The 20,752-nt window shown below is 43.7% G+C and overlaps 1 protein-coding gene across 6 annotated transcripts in view; it reads left to right on the top strand.

Moving 5' to 3' along the window:
* The window catches only part of LIMS1 (LIM zinc finger domain containing 1), a 95,415-nt gene that overhangs the window by 58,395 nt on the left and 16,268 nt on the right, over positions 1 to 20,752 (top strand). For 5 of the 6 annotated variants that reach the window (XM_075852667.1, XM_075852669.1, XM_075852668.1 and 2 more), the window contains 4 exons: positions 4,899 to 5,058; positions 15,198 to 15,264; positions 16,997 to 17,117; positions 19,915 to 20,064. In XM_075852667.1, the coding sequence (XP_075708782.1) occupies positions 4,899 to 5,058; positions 15,198 to 15,264; positions 16,997 to 17,117; positions 19,915 to 20,064 (498 nt within the window). Of the gene's footprint in view, positions 1 to 1,316; positions 1,590 to 4,898; positions 5,059 to 15,197; positions 15,265 to 16,996; positions 17,118 to 19,914; positions 20,065 to 20,752 lie in introns of those variants that run through there. The other variant, XM_075852665.1, reaches the window with a different exon arrangement.

The raw sequence follows: 20,752 nt of genomic DNA, 5'->3' as shown, positions 1-20,752 counted from the left end.
CTGATTTTTGACGCGGAAACCACGTCTGAATCGGCGGCAAAAAAAGGCGGTTCCGCCTCTGACCTCCCATTAAATCAATAGGAGGCAGAGAAAGTGCTTTTCGCAGTTTTTTTGGCCGCGACCCTCACTGGCTGCGAGTGACAAATGCCACAAGAAAGTGCAGGCAGGTCAAAATCTGCCTCAAAATTCCTGAAGGAATTTTGAGGCGTTTTTTTTTTTTTTGGTGTCCCCGTGAATTCCTCCGTGTGAACAGGGCCTTCGAGTTGGAGAGAACAGGTGGCTAGGTAGTAATCTGAGAGGGCCCACGCAGCAATCTCTGCTAATAATACTCTACTGGGGAATTGTTCTAGAACTATATCCCTCAACACTGGTCCAACGTGAAGATCTAAAATTAAACTGTATATTATTTAACCCCTTAAAGGTGTATTCCCATCTTACACATTTATGGCATATCCACAGGATATGGCATAAATGTCTGATAGATGTGGGTCCCAGCTGTAAGTTTCAAACTTTTTTTTTTAACTTCTCGCTAGAGAGCTTGAAGACTTTATTTTCTGATCGATGGTACAATACATTACACTACCGGCAGTACACTAACAGGCTTCTGTATATTCAAACTAGTAGGCCGTTGTTAGGCTTCACGGCTGCCATAGCAACCTTAGGCACAACGCGGTCACAGGGGGGGAGATGCGGTGCAGAGGGAGCGCCCTCCCATTACCAACCACCAGTGACTGCGGCATCTAATGGGGTGAAACAGCCAGGATCAGAGCTAATTCCGATTCTGGCAATTTCAGCAGGGCGTCAGCCAGTAGGAGCTGACACCCGCTGTTGATGGAGCAGGCTTAGCTGAGGCTGCACCATCATTGTCATAAATGTACGGCACAGTGGACAAAGACCTAGTCACCCATGGTTTAAACGTACATCATGGAGCAGAAAGGGGTTAATCGTTACATAAAGTACTAACTTTTCTAAGTGACTGTCTCCAGTATATGTGTATATTGTGGGGTCTTGTGAGTGGATTGTATACTCCAGCTGAAGTTAGACCAGGAGATTCCACAGACCGAGATGTCTCTGCAGAAGAACCATAAACCAGTCTGAGCTCTACTTTTACTGTCAGTCTCCCACCCTTTGGAGGTCATGGAATTTTCAACATCAACAACCATGAGCAGCTGAGTCCAGGCTGAGTCCCACCTATCGAGTGACGTGCTTTCTGCTCCACAGCCTTAGTTGGAATCTGTGCTGTGGAATGTGGGCAGCGCTGTAATGTATCTCCCTATGAGTCAGTCTGACTGCTGGGGTCTGGAGTACAGTTTGGAACACTTGTTCCTGGTTCGCCCGTCCTCTACCAACTCGGAGACCTTCAGACATTTTTTAGTTTTGAGAACCTCCTGAGGAAATAAAATGATGGAAGTTCAGTCCAGGATGCACCCTGACATACCTGAGAATGGAGAACTGCCTCCTATGGAGGACATCGGCAACTTTGTACCACAAGAAGGTGGGGGAGAAGATGAAAAACCAGTGTCAAACTTGCAGAGGAGACGCAGCGATGTAAAAGTTTACAAAGAAATCTGTGACTTCTATGCCAGATTGTAAGTGGAGATGAGGCTTTACCTGGATTATTGACTGGATTGCCTCATTTTTGTGCATATCTGACGTGTGACAAGTGCCCTGGGTGAAAGATTGTGCCATTAGTTTACACTGAGGAAAGTATGTTTAAAAGATGGTCATGGAAGCAGGAAAAATTCATCCCATCCAATCTGTAAGGTTGGGACGAAAATCGGTGCGTCTATTAGGCCGAAAGATTGCGCCAAGCTGATCCACTAGTCCGGAAACATTGGACCCACTTAGAAAAAGTGCAGTCTCGAGTGGTTGCAAAAAACAATGGAGTGAAGACTCCCATTTCAGAGCATTCTGCACGGAGATTGCTAGATTGTGTACAATTGGGATTGAAAATGATGGGTGAATTGTTTTTAGGGCGTGGGATATCTTTGCATGCAAGTGGTTTAAAGACCATTCTTTTGAGCATGGCCAAATCTGTGTATTTCCGTATCGGGATGTTTCGTTTTTTTACGTTTTTATCTTCATTTATGATCTCATGTTGACCGATATGTCCACAATTTGATTTTATAATTTGATGGATTAATTTGTTTTTTGTTGTGTTTCTTTTTGTTTCAAACAAAAACATGATTGGTGTAAAGCCCCATGTCCCTAGAGCTACACTGAGCTGGCAGAGTACAGGGGCAGGGAGTGTTGGCATGGGGATACTCACTGAGGCCTGTGACTTCAGCTGCTCATAGCTGAAAGATACTTACTTTTTTTCACATTTTAAAAATGTTTTACTATCTTGGGTCTCCCCCCTCTTACTGGCTTGTATCCGCACTTGTATGGTTAGATACTGCCAGTTTGTATGAAGCTTTGTTGATGCTTATTACATCCTATGATCCGTACCCACAAGCTGGTGTACGCAGTCCATCCCTACCCTCCTTTCCCTTTGTTTCAGTTATTTTTGGTACGCTTGTAATGCTATGGCATTTCTGTCTTCAGTTTTAATCCCATTTCAGGGAGCAGTGTATGGTGGTCCGCCATTTCTAGAGCTTGACCAGAGAACCGAGCATAAAGCTGGCCAAACATTGTGTGATGTTTCACACTAAAGCAATAACTGGGTACAGGGCTATGTATGGGGAATTATTGAATGATTTGGATAAGAATGCGACGTATATAGCATGCATATTCTTTTGAGTGTGCAGTCCTTCCTTTTTCTCATGGAGCATCGGAATGAGCAGATTTCTCAATGACCGTTAAGTGTGGCGAGACATCTCCCGCGCGTACAGCCATTTACTGGAAGACTTTAAGCTGTTTTTTGTATAAGTTGATGTCTGTTGATGCAATGAAGTAGCCACCTATGCCAACCATTATATTGCCATCTTTTAGTAATGCTTCATTTTGTCCAACATTGGTCTTACACATTCTCCGAGAATATGGCACACACTGTTATTTGGCCAATTCTGTAGAATGACACTTAAAACCGCTTTCACGAACATGTTATGGCAATGGTGCTTGGAAAGCCTATCCTGTGATGTCCAAAAGTAGACTACAGTATCCGATTTGAAAAAGCTTGTACGTTTTTGTTTTGTTTTTTTTTGTTTTTTTTTCTAAACCCCCACGTAGTTCTAGGCGTTGATAAAAAAAAAAGCACTTGGGCTTTTCTAAATTGTATACTGCATCGGTCTACTTTGCTTTTGGATTGTGATGTTAGCGGTTTAACCTACCTTGAGGATTGAGATCAGTGTGGTGCTGTGCCACCATTTGTTTTCTTTATACTGTGATGTCATCTGATAAGGGGTAACCGATCATATTGTAAGAAAAATGTGGCTCCCAGAGTTGCAACCTCTCAGAAAAGTCCAAATACCAGAATTCCCACCAGTTGTGCTCGCCTCATGTTTACATGTCCTGGAGTAACACAACCATGTGAATAAACTCTTCTCATCGTTCTTCTGTTTCTAGACTTTGTCCAGTTGTAGTACAAGTGATAGTATTCAGTAAACTTGGGGTAGGGCCACACACAGCGGAAATTTCCGCAGCATATTACAGTAGCCGGAAAGTGGATAAGATGTAAACGAATCTCATCCACACACTGCAGAAAAATGACGCACAGAATACTTGCATAAATGTAAATGATAAATCCGCAGCATGCACATTTTTGTTGCACATTTTTTTTTGGGGGGGGGGGAGTCAAATTCCGCAAGAAGTGCCATTGGATGCAGAATTTGCCGCAATTACGCTGTATATTAGCAGCCAATTCTGTAGGTAAAAAAAGGCCGTGTCTATACTCTTCTTTCGTGGCGTTGCCATAGCAAAGTGTCCCTGTTTTTTCGACAGCTCTGCAACCAGGAAGACTCCTGTAATGTTTTATCACGTGACCCCTGCAACGAATAAGACTGCAGCGGTCACGTGTGATGAAACGTCATCGCAGAACGCCTGGAAACAGAGCAGGGATATGTTGCTATAGCAACGAGGTGGGGTCTGTTTTTTTTGTTCTTTCTGGTGGCCGTTTTATGTGGTGGACAATCCGGATGAATATACACACTAAAGGGCCTTTTACACCGGACGGCTGTCGACCGGTGCAGCGAGCACTGATCAACGGGACATCGTTGATGGGTGCTCGTTTGCTCCTGTCATACGGAGCTATGGATGGGGACGAGTGGTCCTTACTCTGATCGCTCGTCTCCACACATTACTATCATGTTGGCAGCGCGTCTCTGTTTACACAGGGAGATGTCCTGCCGACAATAATAATACTTTACACATTTAAAACGCTACGATCAGCAGATGATCGAGGGTTTGCCCCTTCATCTGCTGATCGCTGCCCTCTTTACACAGAGCAATTATCGTCAACAAGCATTCTATGAACGTTCGTCTGCCCGATAATCACCCAGTGTAAAACCCCCTTAAATCAAAGCAACATTTGATGGATATCCGTCTTGATTACCCTTCGTATTCTAGGTTGTAAACTTTGCGATCTTTACCGCAGCATACACACCCTTTGTTATGAGGGGGTACACCTGGCCTTTTTTTTTTTTTTTTTCGTAGTGAGATAAATCGCTTTCCATAAGAATACATGGATTAGCTTAAAAATCTCTCCAGTCAAGCGATTTGCCAGCATCTGGTATCTGTTGACATGTTTTACCAGCATATCGTTCGATGTTCACGGCCTTCAACACAAATTTTTTGCTAATTGTGGGAAAAGGTGTTTAGTGAATATTGATTTATGAATATTGTATTGTGTACGGCCAGTTGAATACACATTTATGGACCAGAGCATATTTATTTTTAGACTATTCTTAGTGGGGAAACAAGAATCTGAATTACTAATGTTTTTTTTCTCTTCTCTCTTACAGCAACATGGCAAATGCCCTGGCAAATGCCATGTGCGAGCGCTGTAGGTCTGGCTTTGCCCCTGCAGAGAAGATCGTAAACAGTAATGGAGAACTGTACCATGAGCAGTGCTTCGTGTGCGCGCAGTGCTTCCAGCAATTTCCAGAGGGGCTCTTCTACGAGGTAACAGCAATTTCATTTATACACCATTATTACGATGTGAACTTCTATTTATACCCAGCGTGTTGTCCCAGTGCTTGGATGGATCTAGTGGTTATGCCCTGGGCACCTTGCTATATGCAAATGAGTGCTCCATTTTATTTTTCCTGTTTTTAATGTGCCAATCAGAATTGTGCTTAGAAAGATGTGACTACAGATTTGGCATGAGGTCTGATGGACAAATCTGTGGTGGATCTGGCTGCCCACTACTGGGAATGAGGGTAGACTGATCAAATATAAGAGTTGTTACAAACCGTACCATGCCAATGTGTAACATATGTGTATTCATTCTCTTTTCTATTAGTCATGAACCATATACATAATCATCACAAATATTCATGGTTTATCTTGGTACAGGCTAAGGAAACTTGCATTGTGCAGATAAGGGAATGTATATGGTTATGAGGCATCTTCTGCATTCAGGCTTCCATGTATTGTGATGTGTCCATACTGGATATCATGAATCCACTGCTGCTTTGTGAATAAATGATGTGGTTAGGATTTTGGCCTTGTTTAGTGTGTGTCAGTGAATGTGGTCTGTTCACATCTCGTCTTTGCTTTCGGTAGGATCACGAATGGCATGCATTGGCATAAGTTTCCTATTGTTAAAGAACACTTATACCATGCGGTATTTTTTTTCTTTACTATATGCCTCTGTGTAGGAAAGCGCCGCAGACTATGCCTCCCAAAAAAATAAAAAAGTATGCCAATGCATAGCGTCTTAGTGTATGCCAAAAGGTCACTCGCCTTTAGCCTATATACCTAGCGCATGGGTCCCTAAGAATACATTCGGAATATGGGTCACGATCTTTCGCTATATGCTGACATAAGGCCAAAACAAGATGTAAACAGAGCCTGTGTTCACATCTATGAAAGAGGCTCCAGATTCAGTTTTTTGCCGGATAAAATGGCGGCAACCCGACAGAACTGATTAGTCATTTAGTTCTGTCGAGCATGGTTTGTTTAGGTCATGCAACGGATCACGAGCTGCAGGTATTCTCGTTGTTCTGCTATGATGGAGCAGAACAACGGAGCCCGGAACGCAGATGTGAACACCGCCTTAGGCCTTATTCAGACAAACGTGTATTACGTCCGTGCTACGCGCGTGGAAATCACGCGCGTCGCATGGACTTATGTCAGTCAATGGGGCCGTTCTGACAGGTCGCGATTTTCACGCAGCGTTTGTCCGCTGCGTAAAACTCACAACATGTCCTATACTTGCCCGTGTTTCGCACAGCACGCACCCATTGAAGTCTATGGGTGCGTGCAAATCGCACACGGAAGCACTTCCGGGTGGCGCGCGTGATTCGCGCTCCAGTAGGTAAAGAAGTGAAGGGAAACCTAAAAGCCCCTCCTTTACTGTGTCATACTGATGCCGGCTGCGCGAAAATCACGCAGCCACGCACATATACAGATGCCACACTGAACTTTTGCACACGCAAAACACATCGTTTTTTTGTGCGCACAAAATGCACACGCCTGTGTGAATCTGGCCTTCGTTAGATGTTTTTTTTAATGAACTTGTATTGAAAATCTTCTCAGGGATTTTCTCATGTTGACGTTGTTCCTTTGGTTTTGCTGGCATGGAAAGCTGAAGTGCATCATCTTCAGTATATGGGCATTGGCTTTGCAGGAAGTTACATATGTTAGAAAGAATGTGTCGGTTTCCGGTCTTATTTCTGCTTTTTTTTCCACTTCTAGTTATGTACTTCAATTTTCCCCTAAAATAGCAAAGCAAAATAGCAAGGATGCCATTTCTAAGATCTACATTATCTATGTCTGATAAAGTTTATGCTGACCAATATGGCTGCACCCAAATTTCTCAGGAAAGGCAGTAATGTAGCCATTTGAGGCTACCGATAAGTAATGTCACCACATAGAAGTGGTTTTATGGGATTTTAGTACAATAATAGTTTGAAGATATGGCTTTTCTACAACTTAGAAGGTTGAGTGTAATTGTAAGTAATCTTCCAGCCCCTTTTTACCTTGATATTAATAGGACAGTGACCGGTAGATAGCAGCTACCCTTTCCTCACTAGTTGTTAAGTTGCTTTTAGTTTATAATCATTCTGTCCTTATTATTTTTGTGAGCTGGTTCCTATAGAGAACGAAGAGTTTCAGTTGTAGCGTCGTAATATTACTGACATCCTCTATAATGAGCTTCTATTACTGCCTACACCAAGTTGCTAATTCTGGGTGGTGCCCCTGTCTAATGTGGTTACACTTTAGTTACTTGTGCTTCTTGCAGTACCACAATACCGGAAATCCTCCCCAGTGTTACAGCTCTGAGAATCAACCAGAAATACAATGTAATAAACGTTAAAGGAGCACTCAAGGCAAAACTGGTTACGTTGTGTTATGTCTAGTGCAGGGCCTGTAGGGGGATGCATGATTTAAGTGTTTGTTGTTGTTTGAATTTTTGTCATGCTCCGCCCCCTCAGACCCTGTACTAGGCATAACTCACTATCTGTTTTTCCTGCAGTGTTCCTTTAAAGGGAATCTTCCGTTTTCACTCCACTGAGCCTAAAGCTTCTCATACATTTTAGACCGCTCGTTCGGCCGATGGCTATTCTTCCCAACTCCTCCATGCACTTTTTGCTCGGCGGGGCGTGCATGCGTTTTCAGCGAAAAAGCTGCTGACAGACTCGTCTGGCAGTGGCTTATCTAATAACTAACAAAAGAATCACGCATGCTGAAATTCAACATGCCTGACCCTTCTATCCCTGACATCTGCTGTCCTGGGCAGAGTCTGAAAAACCGGCATACGCTTAAGATAGTCGGCTGTTCCCGCCAAAATTGGCAAATTCGGCCGACCTACATTTATTTGATTGACACTTCCTGTTCTGTAGAGATCACCTCTCAGCTGTCACCTCTTTATCATCACAGGCAAGATAACCATGAAAGTTAACACCTATATATAGATAACACCGGATCCACCATTGACAATAGGTGATGGACACAGCTTCCCTCCTATCCCTTTCTGCACAGGTCTCAGAGCATGCCTAAAACAACTCCCATAGAAGTCAATGGGTTCCTATCCTCCATATGACTGCTGTTAAAGAGGATATCCAGGTTTTAAAATTGATGGATTTATCTTTAGGATAAGTCCTATGTTAGATCGGTGGGGGGGGGGGGGGTCAGACTCTCGGCATCCTTGCCGTTTGATGGAACGAGCACCACAGCCTCTTCATTGTTTACATGGATTCATTTTCATTCATACTTGCACACGCCATTATATGCATGGCGGCTTTGAAAGGTATTGAAGCACTGCCCTTTTCACTTAAACGGGACCGTGATTCCTGCCCACATTCAAGCTCCGCCTAAAGGGCTTGAAAAAAGAGCCCTATGAAAATTATAAATTCATATTGAATGAAATAAAAAACGCAGATGAAAAATTTCAATCTGTTTATTTATAATGTGGCATAATCATCTGACTTGGGCTCTGTTCACATCTGCGTTGGGGTCCCGTTCTGATGTTCCGTCGGCACTTTCCATCAGACCGGGACCCTTAACTGACATGAACGAAAACCAGAGGTTTCAGTTTCCATCCCCATTGATTTCAATGGTGACTGATCCGGTACCCTTGGTTTCAGTTTGTCTCTGTTGTGCACTGGACCCGTAGTTTTGCCGGAAGCAATAGTAACCGCCGTGTGCAGCACGGACAGCAGCTAGATGGGCAGGCAGAGACTCCATACTCAGTAAGGTGCTGGTAGGTTGTCTCTGGTATCTGGAGCCATGCTGACTGCAGTGCGTCCCACATTTGCTGGAGGGTGCGTGGGGGAGGATCCATAGAGCAAACAAGACAATCGAGGTGGTCTCACAGAAGTTCATGTTTAGCGAATTAAGGTGTCAGCAAAGTACTTTGAAGCCTCAGTCGTGCTCTTGCAACCACTGTCGGAAATTTCTAGCCGCGTGACACGTCGCATTATGTTGTAAGATTCCATCTGCCCCAGGGAAGGCAAACCGCATGTATGGGTGGACGTGATCCGCAATAATGGATTCATACCAAAATCTGTTCAGCGTACCTTCCACATGGACGAGTGGGCCCAGAGAACGCCATGAAAAAATTCCCCAGACCCTAATGCTGCCACCACCAGCTTGTGTTCTTCCAGCAATAGTTGCAGGGTATTTTTTCTGTTTCTTGCCTGACACGCCAACATCCATCCGTTCGATGAAGCCGAAAATTTGACTCATCGTAGAAGGCAACACTTTGCCAGTCATCGGTGGTCCAATTCCGATACTGCCGTGCAAATTAAAACATTTTTTTCCCAATGCACCTTTTGTTAGTATAGTGACAGTCTGTCTGCTTCGGAGCCCCATACACAGTAGGGTTCACTGAACTGTTGTAGACACAGATCTGGTAGCCTCCTGATTTGATTTTCACGGTAAAGAGCTCCACTGTAGCGTGTCGTTCGGCCCTCGCACGCCTTTGTAGCCGACGTTCACCTCTCGCATCAATGGCACGTGGTTCTCCGCAGTTTCCACGTTGGTTATTCCCAATGGTGCCATTTGTCCACTCACGATGCACTTTCACCACAGCAGTACGCGAACAGTTAACAAACTGCGTTGTTTGAGAAATACAGCCATCCTTGGCCCGAAAGACAATAATCATCCCTTTTTGCAATTCTGATCGCCCCTTTTACCAATGACAACAACAAGTGATGTGTTCAGACAGCCTATCGCACACCTTATATACCCACCAAGCCAGCCCACGACACATCACTTCCTTCATGGGCTACGCGCCGCCAACGTCGAAAGTAGAAGGTGGTCATAATAATGTGACTCAACTGTGTATATAGTTCCAGTACTGTGCAAAAGTTTTCGGCAGTTGAGGAAAAATGCTGCAAAGTAAGGATGCTTTAAAAAAAAAATAGAAGTGTTAATACTTTGCATTTTGTTAATTGATTAAAAAAATATGAATGAACAGAAGAGAGATCTAAATAAAATCAATATTTGGTGTGAACACGCCTTGCTGTCAAAACGGCATAAATTCTTCTAGGTAGAGTTGCACACCGTTTTTGAAGGAACTCTGCAGGGAGGTTGTTGCAAACATCTTGGAGAACTAACCACAGATCTTCTGTGGGTGTAGGCTTTCTCAAATCCTTCTGCCTCCACATGTAATTCCAGACAGACTCGGATTTTGAGATCCGGACTCTGTGGGGGCCATATCATCAAATCCAGGGCTCCTTGTTCTTCTTTAAAGGGAATGTGTCGCTAGAATTATTTTTTTTTGTTAAACAGTTAGTATATACATGATTAGACATTGTTTTAATTTTTTTCACAAGTTAGGAAATATTATAAATTAGATTCTAATTTATAATATTTCCATGTGCTGGTCACTAGAGGGAGCAATTCCCAAAATTTCAGCATTGGCATGTGGTAAAGCAACCTCATTGCTTTATGCTGCAAAATTGGAGAAGACACACTCGCTCTAGCGTCCTCAAACAATCCCCCCTCCTTTATCCTGGCTAGTGCCAGGAGAAAGGAGGGGGTTGAATGTTCAAACCTCCTACACTGTGTGCTGCCATTTTTTGAGTGAATGCACAGTGTAGTAGGCTTACATACAGTGGTAATCACACAGTAAAACACGAACATACACAAACTTAACTTATCTGCTCCTGCCGCCGCCGCTCCGTCCGCTCCTAGTCCTTGCTTCTGAACACATGTCCGGAAGCCCCGACCGGAAGTAGTCATCTTACTGTCCGGCCGGCTTCCGGTCCACATGAAAATGGCGCCGGATTTCGCTCTGCGGAAGACCTTCCTTTTGGAGTGTTTGGGAGCGGCGCATGCGCCGTTCCCACACAGACGGCGTACACCATAGTGAATGGAACGGCTCCCGTTCGCATTCTCTATGGGGATGTATGTGCCGTATTCCATCTCTGTGTCGTTAATCCACACATACAGAGATTAAAAAAAAAATGGCAGCCCCCATAGTGAAGTAAGGCTATGTTCACACGGGGTCTTTTGCCGAGTTTTTTGACGCGGAAACCGCGTCGCAAAACTCGGCAGAAACGGCCCGAGAACGCCTCCCATTGATTTCAATGGGAGGCAGGAGAAAGCGTATATCTCGCTGTTTTATGCCCGCGGCGCTCAATGGCCGCGGGCGAAAAACGGCGCGATAATTGCTGTTCACACGGAGTATTTTGGGGGAGGAATATCTGCCTCAAAATTACGTTTGGAACTTTGAGACAGATATTCCTCCCCCAAAATACTCCGTGTGAACATAGCCTAAAAGTTAGAAAAAAGAAAGTAAAGCACACACAAATAAATAAAATGTGTTTTAATAACACGCTAAAAGCTAATTTATATAAAAAAAAAAAATTCCGCGACACCTGTCCTTTAAGAACTATCTTCAGCGTAATGACATTGACTGTATGTTTGGTGCCGTTGTCCTGCTGCTGAATACATTTGGAGCCAATCGGATGCCTCCCTGATGGTATCGCATGATGGATTAGTATCTGCCTGTATTTCTCAGCATTGCTGACACCACATCAAATTCCATACTCTATTTGCTGAAATGCAGCTCCAAATTTGAATCTCCACTGTCCTTCACTGTTGACCTTTTTGTTACAGCCAAATATTTCAAATTGTGACCTATCCGTCCAGAGCACCTGTTGCCATTATTCTGCACCCCAGTTCCTATGTTTTCGTGCATAGTCACTTGGCCTTGTTTCCACTTCGAAGGTATGACTTTTTGGCTGTAATTCTTTCATAAAGAGCACTTCTGACCAGACTTCCCCCAAACAGTTAATGGGTGTACCTGGGTCCCACTGCTTTCTGACAGTTCTGAGCTGATAGCTATGCTGGATATTTTCCAATTTTCAAAGGGAAGTAAGCATGATGTCTTTGATATGCTGAACTAAGTTTACTTGGCCAACCACTGCATCTATGTTTCTCAATGTTGTCCGTTTCTTTGTGCTTCAAAAGAGCTTGAACATCACATCTCGATAACCTAGTCTGCTTTGAAATCTTTGCCTGGGAGAGACTTTGCTGATGCAGTATAAGGGGGGATTCACACGAGCGTGTATTCGGTCCGTGCGGGCCGCGTGGTTTTCACGCGGTCCGTGCGGGCCGCGTGGTTTTCACGCGGTCCGTGCGGGCCGCGTGGTTTTCACGCGGTCCGTGCGGGCCGCGTGGTTTTCACGCGGTCCGTGCGGGCCGCGTGGTTTTCACGCGGCACGCATGGACCAATACAAGTCTATGGGGCAGTACAGACAGTCCGTGCTTTTTGCGCAGCGTTTGTCTGCTGCGCAAAAAGCACGACAGGTTCAATAACTCTGCGTATTTCGCGCATCACGCACCCATTGAAGTCAATGGATGCGTGAAAACCACGCAGGTTGCACGGAAGCACTTCTGTGCGAACCGACTGAAACAGCGCACCAGCTGTCAAAAGGATGAATGTAAACAGAAAAGCACCACGTGCTTTTCTGTTTCCGAACATCCAAACGGAGTGTCTTTGCGATGAGCGAAGCCGGACAAGCGAACCGAACTTCACCGGGTTCGGCCGAACTAGTTTTGGCCGAACCCGGCAAAAAAGTTATCGGTACGCGACGTCAGGAGATAGTCACTGTTCATGGTGCTGAAAGCGTTAAACTGTTTCAGCACCATGGACAGTGACGGGCGTCGACTAGCCTCATCTCTATGATGGCGGCTGCGCGAAAATCACGCAGCCGCGCATCATACACGGATGACACACGCAGCTGTCAAATGGTTTTTGCGCGCGCAAAACGCTGCGTTGTTTGCGCGCGCAAAAACGCAACGTCCGTCTGTATCTCCCCTAACTATAGTGTCTCTTGTTGCTGTGCTCAGTCTTGCCTTGGTGACATCAAACGGTCTTCCACAACCTCACCTTTGTAGCGGAGTTTGGCTGTTCCTCACCCAGTTTTAAGCCTCCTACACAGCTGTGTCTGTTAGTTAATGACTGTTTCAACCTACATATGAAAATGATCATTATCACCTGTTTGGTATAATTGGTTAATCATATACTGGACTATAATCCCATAAAATCCATGACTTTGCTAGTGTACCTAGAAGAATTGATGCTGTTTTGAAGGCAAAGGGTGGTCATACCAAATATTGATTTGATTTAAATTTCTCTTCTGTTCATGTATTTTGTTAAAGTGTAGCCAAACGTTTGTGAACTTCTGACATGTCATAGTGACATTTCAGAAGTTTGGATGGGTGGGGGACCGAGCACTGAGACCCCCACCAATCGCTAGAATGAAGCAGCTGAAGCATTTGTGTGAGCGCTCAGCCGCTTTGTGTCTGTTAGGCTTTTTCCGGAAAGCCGATGTATCGGAGTACGGGCTCATAGACTTTCTATTAAAGAGGCTCTGTCACCCGATTTTGCAACCCCTATCTGCTATTGCAGCAGATAGGCGCTGCAATGTAGATTACAGTAACGTTTTTATTTTAAAAAAACGAGCATTTTTGGCCAAGTTATGGCCATTTTTGTATTTATGCAAATGAGGCTTGCAAAAGTCCAAGTGGGCGTGTTTAAAGTAAAAGTCCAAGTGGGCGTGTATTATGTGCGTACATCGGGGCGTGTTTACTACTTTTACTAGCTGGGCGTTCTGATGAGAAGTATCATCCACTTCTCTTCACAACGCCCAGCTTCTGGCAGTGCAGACACAGCCGTGTTCTCGAGAGATCACGCTGTGTCGTCACTCACAGGTCCTGCATCGTGTCAGACGAGCCGGCACCAGAGGCTACATTTGATTCTGCAGCAGCATCGGCGTTTGCAGGTAAGTCGATGTAGCTACTTACCTGCAAACGCTGATGCTGCTGCAGAATCAACTGTAGCCTCTGGTGCCGATGTGGCCGACACGATGCAGGACCTGTGAGTGACGTCACAGCGTGATCTCTCGAGAACACGGCTGTGTCTGCACTGCCAGAAGCTGGGCGTTCTGAAGAGAAGTGGATGATACTTCTCATCAGAACGCCCAGCTAGTAAAAGTAGTAAACACGCCTCGATGTACGCACATAATACACGCCCAGTTGTACTTTTACTTTTCAACACGCCCAGTTGGACTTTTACTGTAAACACGCCCAGTTGTACTTTTGCAAGCCTCATTTGCATAAATACAAAAATGGGCATAACTTGGCCAAAAATGCTCGTTTTTAAAAAATAAAAACGTTACTCTTATCTACATTGCAGCGCCTATCTGCTGCAATAGCAGATAGGGGTTGCAAAATCTGGTGACAGAGCCTCTTTAAGTTCTTACCCCGATACGTTGATTTCCGGAAAAAGCCGAACAGACATGAAGTGGCTCAGCGCTCACATGAGCGCTTCAGCTGCTTCATTCTAGTGATTTGGTGGGGTCTCAGTGCTCGGACCCCCACCAATCCAAACTTCTGACATGTCACTATGACATGTCAGACGTTTGTCAGACGTTTATCTACACTTTAAAAAAAAACGTAACGCTTCTAATTTTCAAAACCTTCTTAGGCCCCATTCACATTGTGTTTGTGCTATCCGTCGAGCGTATACGTTTTTAAACAATAAAAAAAAGTATTGAAACTTATAGCTCGGCGTATACATAGACTCTAATGGGTCAAACGTAGACCAAAATAGCATCTGTTTGGTCTGCTTGTAATGGTTTCCGTTGGGATATTATTTTTTTTAAAGTACTGAAAAGCGTAGTCTGCTACGCTATTCTGTAATTAAAAAAAAAAAAGTATACGTGACGTATCTCTTTCTTTGTTTTTTTAGCATTGATCTCAATGGACGACATATGCAAACGTAATGCTATATGTTGGTATCCGTTTACATAAAGTAAATCTATCCTTGTTGTTTTTTCTATCTGTGTTTACTTTAAAAAAACAATACTATTTTTAGGTAAATAACTGACAAACTTAAACCCACGTATGAGTATACGCTAAACATACACGCTATTAAAAAGCAGACGTAAGCAGGAAATGGCACACGTTTGAATGCGTTTTCAATGGTCCACATTCTTATAAAAAAAAAAACTTATACTCGCGGATAGCACAAACCTCAATGCGATGTGAATGGGGCCTTACGTTGCAACATTTTTCCACAAGTGCCTAAAACTTTTGCGTGTGTGTATGCATATGTATTTATGATGTATTCTGTATTTCAGTTTGAGGGACGGAAGTACTGTGAACATGATTTCCAAATGCTCTTTGCCCCTTGTTGCCATCAATGCGGTAAGTGCTTTGTGTATGTATTATGTTTTTTAATTCAATCTTTTTTTGCTTTTGGGCAGGCAATTGTGTACATGTCCATATAAATACAGGAGAATGTTAGGTGGTTCCTATCATTTGGGTAATCTATATCAGCACTTGTCAGTTAGAGCATACGGTTACTGCCGTTTTGCCACCTCTAGATGGGAGATTACACTGTAGAACTAATCTTAAACTCGTTTTATTAAGAACTGTTGCAGTAACAAGTATAAAATCAGTCACACATCTCTGACTGTAAAATACATCACATTGGAACAAGGAAATGTACATACAGAAAGTCAAGTCATGAGAACACAAAGTATATTCCATGAATACAAGATGCCATAAACAATGGTGCTTTTATTGGTTTACTTTGAAGTATGTATGACCATTACAATAAAAGGACAAAAAACAAGAACAGAAATAAAAGAAAACAAAACCGCCTGGGACCTATGTCACCCATGACTGCAGAACTAATCTTGCAGATGTCATAGGGTGGTCTATCACATCTCTGAATTGAATCCTATTTCTTTTTATGTGAAGTCACTGTTACGTGTAAGAGGGTGTAGCTAGTAGGCAGCGGCCCGGGTTTCTCAGTGTTAGGTTACACACTCGTTTTGTAGAGTTCTGACTTGTGACCCAATTATAATGATTGTGTGTGTGTATATATATATATATGGCAATCAACAAAATATGGCCTGCCTGGTAGGGTTGGTTAGTATACTGGTATTGCCAATGTGCTGCGGTATTGTCACGATTTACACTACGGAGATATTTATGTCCTTCCTGCTCACACTTGAAAACTCTCCTTCACCCGATCCGAATGATGTCTGGAGGAAGAAGCACACAGAAAAGGCACCAAGCAGTTCCTACATTAACAAAGTTTTCCCCCATCATTCTGCACTCATTATTACCCCATAACGACAAAGTGAAGACAGAATGTTTTAGTAATTTTTGCTCGTTTATTGAAAAGGAAAAACTAAAATCAGGCATTGACATTAGTATTCAGACCCTTTACTCAGCACTGAGTTGACCTTCTGGAAGTTTCTTCCATCTGCACAAAGTATCTTTGGAGCTCTGCCAGAGTGGCCATTGGGTTCTTGGTCGCCTCTTACCAAGGCCCTTCTCCCCCGATTTACTTATTTGTACCCTTCTCCAGATCTGCGCCTCCACACAATTCTGTCTCTGAGCTCTACAGGCAGTTCTTTTCTCCTCACAGATTGGTTTTTGCTCTGATTTGCATTGTCAGCTGTGAGACCTTATATAGACAGGGGTGTGTCTTTCCAAATCATGTCCAATCAAATGAATTTAGCACAGGTGGGCTCCAATCAAGGTGTAGAAACATTTCAAAGATGATCTAGAGAAATGGGAGGCCCCCAGAGCTAAATTTCAAGTCTCATAGCAAAGGGTCTGAATAATTATGTACCTGCGGAACTTATGAGTTTTGGATAAATTTGCAAAAATTTCTAAAATTCTGTTCCCACTTAACATATATATGTTTTTGGTGAACCCTTTTTCCCAAAAACTTTTGTTCAGTTGTTTTTTTTTTTTGTTTCTTTAAAGCCTTGATAGGCATTTGTGTATTTTCCTGTATTATATTTGCTTTGTTTGACTGTTTTTATTACCACATTATCTTTTTGATTTTATTGATATTTCCAGTATGTGCTGTTTGTGTTTCTGCCGCATTAATAAAGGTTAACCTTTCATCCATCTCTAGGTGAATTCATCATTGGCCGTGTTATCAAGGCAATGAATAATAGCTGGCACCCTGAGTGTTTCCGCTGCGATATCTGTCAGCAAGTCCTGGCAGACATTGGCTTTGTCAAGAATGCAGGCAGGTGAGTCTAGGCTGAGCAGACAGGGTTTTCTATACGGCGGGCTTCATGGTGAATATATACATATATATGGTAAAGATATACAGTGTGAGATTCGGACAGGGATGTTCTTAATCACACTGTACTATTCATTCTTCTTATAACATGGCTATGTGTTTGCTTATTACATGTACAATTCTACTAATGTACAGGCTTACGTAACCTGTTTAGCTGCCCCTGTTCATTGATCTGGGGTTCAAAGCAGTGAAAGCAAAGGGGGGGGGGGGTTTACATTAAACACATGACTCTTTTACAATGCGCCATGTGTTGTGTACGTTGCTAATGTGGCATACAGCTCGGCAATGAAAGGATTTACACAAGCCGAACTTTTTGAAATTGGTATTTAACACTTTTCTAGTACCAAAAAGAAGGGTGGGTCCATGACACTTTGTTACACACGTTAAATGGCCAAAAGCTTTATTATTTTTCTATTCTAATCATGTTATTCTCGTTCCCGACATCCATGCCGCTATTCTAGTACTTACTTAGGCCCCATTTACACGACCGTAATCCGGTCCGCAATTACGGACCCATTCAGTTCTATTGGCCGCGGACACCTTTCCGTATCTCTACGGATGGATGTCCGTGCCGTAGAAAATGTTAAGAAAATTAGGGCCTGTTCATATCACCGTTCACTTTCCGTTCCGGGATTCCGTCGGAGGGTTCCGTCGGGTGAACCCCGCAACGGAAAGTGAAACTGACAGCGCAGCTTCCATTTCAGTCACCATTCATCTCAATGGTGACGGAAACATCGCTAATGCTTTCCGTTCGTCACCATTCCGTCTGGTTTCCGGTTTTCCGACGGAATCAATAGCGTAGTCGACTGCGTTATTGATTCCGTCGGGAAACCAGACGGAATGGTGACGAACGGAAAGCATTAGCGATGTTTCCGTCACCATTGACATCAATGGTGACTGAAACGGAAGCTGTGCTGTCAGTTTGACTTTCCGTTGCGGGGTTCACCCGACGGAACCCCGGAACGGAAATGAACGGTGATGTGAACAGGCCCTTATCGAACATGTCCGTTCTTTTGCATTTTACGAGCTGTGCTCCCATACTTTGTATGGGAGCACGGGTCGAAAATGCGGGCGGCTGGCCGTGCCCACTATCGCGGGCCGTGATTACAGGCACGGCCGTATGCATGGGGCCTTACATTAGACTTCAGGCTGACTTAGGAAAGGTGTCCGCGGCCAATAGAACTTAATGGGTCCGTTATTGCACTCCGCAATTACGGACAATTTTTCCGTTCGTGTGCATGGGGCCTAAGAGGTGGTTACATAATTATGGCAGTTATCTGTCAGCCATGACAGGAACTCTTAACACGTACCTAACTTTTCAAAAGAAGCTGTCAGATGTGTGAACATAAGGAATAATGTTATTTCTGGCCATTGTGACTTGTATTTTGCATTTTTTAGCAGTTTTCTCTTCTGCAGGCTCTCTCTAAAGCAGGGGTGGGCAAACTTTTTGACTCGCGGGCCACAATGGGTTCTAAAATTTGACAGAGGGGCCGGGCCAGGAGCATTTGGAGGGAGTGTTTGGGCCGGATATACTAAAGCATTAAATGTAGTGTGTGCAAACCTCATAGCACAGTAAGAACACTACAACCCAATTTATTAACTGTCTTTCAAATGTGAAAAATAGCCCTTATCAGTTAATAAATTTGTCTCAAGGAATATGCAAGATATGGCATTTACATACTATTTCGCAGATACTGGGAGAAGGAAATGTAAATAGATTAAAATAACATACGCACTGTGATTTATCAAGAAAAAAGTTCTGTTGCCTCTGTAAATTAGCTGCCAACCTCTGAGCAGTAGCTGCCCGTTCTTGTGTTGACTGCTTGCTAGCATAGTTTGCATGCTTCGTGGCAAAGTGACGGCTGATATTGTACTCTTTGAAAACCGAAGGGCTTAATGGTGACGTGAAACGAAGTGAAAATTAAAGTGAAATAAAGAGAAATACGCGCCACATTAACAACGGTCAATGTGTTTTGAGTGCGCCATCTATTGGGAAAACGTGGGCATTGCAGGTAAAGGGGGAAAAAAGAGGTTTTTACTATAATTTGGACAAGTTCGGCGGGCCTGATTAAAAAGCCTAACGGGCCGTATGTGGCCCGCGGGCCGTAGTTTGCCCATGTCTGCTCTAAAGCCTGATTCACCCGAACGTGTCAGTTTTAAAAAACGCACCATTTTTCATGCGTTGCAGTTCTGTGTGCCATCATTTGTTCCGTGTGGCATCCACTTTGTCAGTGTTGGTGCACATTTTTACATTTTTATTTTTTTTCTCCGCCTTTCTTTAGCCACTGTTGCGTGAAACATGGACGGCACACTGATGATATCCATGTGCTGTACGTTCTTTTTCTATGCACCCCTAGACTTCAATGGGCGCGTGGTCTGCAAAAATTGACTAGAATAGGATGGTACAGTGAGTCGCTGCGTGAGAAATCATGTCTGAATAGCCTCATTGAATTGCATAGGTCCATGTACTGTCCATTGTTTTAAGTGGCAGTGGACCGCAAGATAGGAAGAAGGGCGACACCTAGTGGTTGGTAATTTTAATGCAATTTTTTTACAGTAGTAGAAAACTTTTTTAACATGTCAGTTGCAGTTTGCATAATAGTTAGTGGCCGTCAGATAGGAATAAGTTTGTTGACATGACAGTGACCATTTAAACATTGATAATACGAACAAACCAGGTAAAGTGACAGCCACATTACTTGCTGTTTGCATAACTAGTTTAAACATGGAGTTTATTCTTGCAGACACCTGTGTCGTCCCTGTCACAATCGAGAGAAAGCCCGTGGCCTGGGGAAATACATCTGCCAGAAGTGCCACGCCATTATCGATGAGCAGCCGCTAATATTCAAGAATGATCCTTACCATCCGGATCACTTTAACTGTGCCAACTGCGGGTATGACTAATCATGTAGACACAGTTGTGTTTCTCTTTATTGTAGCTTTTCTCTTAGTTTTGTAAATCGCGACTGCATATTCAGTAGTCTGTTCACACAGAGTTTTTTGCAGGCAGAAAGATCTGGCTCAAAATGGCATCTGGAATTTTCAGGCAGATATTGACCTGCCTGCACGCCATTTGCCACGTTTTTCGGCCACGGCCATTGAGTGCCACGGGCAAAAAATGCTGAGAAAACGCTTTCTCTGCCTCCCATTGATGTCAATGGGAGGTCAGAGACAGAAACGCCTGAAGAAATAACATGTCGCTGTTTTTTTCCGCCTGTGGAAAACAAACACCTCCACCTCCCATTGAAATCAATGGGAGGCGTTTTTGGCACGGTTTCCGCGTCAGAAACAGCGCCAACAAACTCTGTGTGAACTACCCTATAACTGTGTATTTTCCAAAATAATATAACGACACCAGCTAATGTCATTATTAAAGAAATTCTCCGGGCATTTTATATTAATGGCTTGTAACCAACTCCTGTAATCCTGCCAGTCAACTTACTGAAGGGGCAGCAGCAAGGAGCGCCGTGGCCTCTACTGTGTTTACCAGGCACAGTGCAGTGTACATGTCCGTAGCAGTTTCATTCACTTGAATGGGTCCGGGAACTTCAATTCCAGGCACAGCCGCTATGGATGTGTACA

Source organism: Rhinoderma darwinii, chromosome 2 (genome assembly GCF_050947455.1).
Source record: "Rhinoderma darwinii isolate aRhiDar2 chromosome 2, aRhiDar2.hap1, whole genome shotgun sequence".
Lineage (NCBI taxonomy): Eukaryota > Metazoa > Chordata > Amphibia > Anura > Rhinodermatidae > Rhinoderma > Rhinoderma darwinii.
This window is presented reverse-complemented; position numbering and strand designations above follow the sequence as displayed.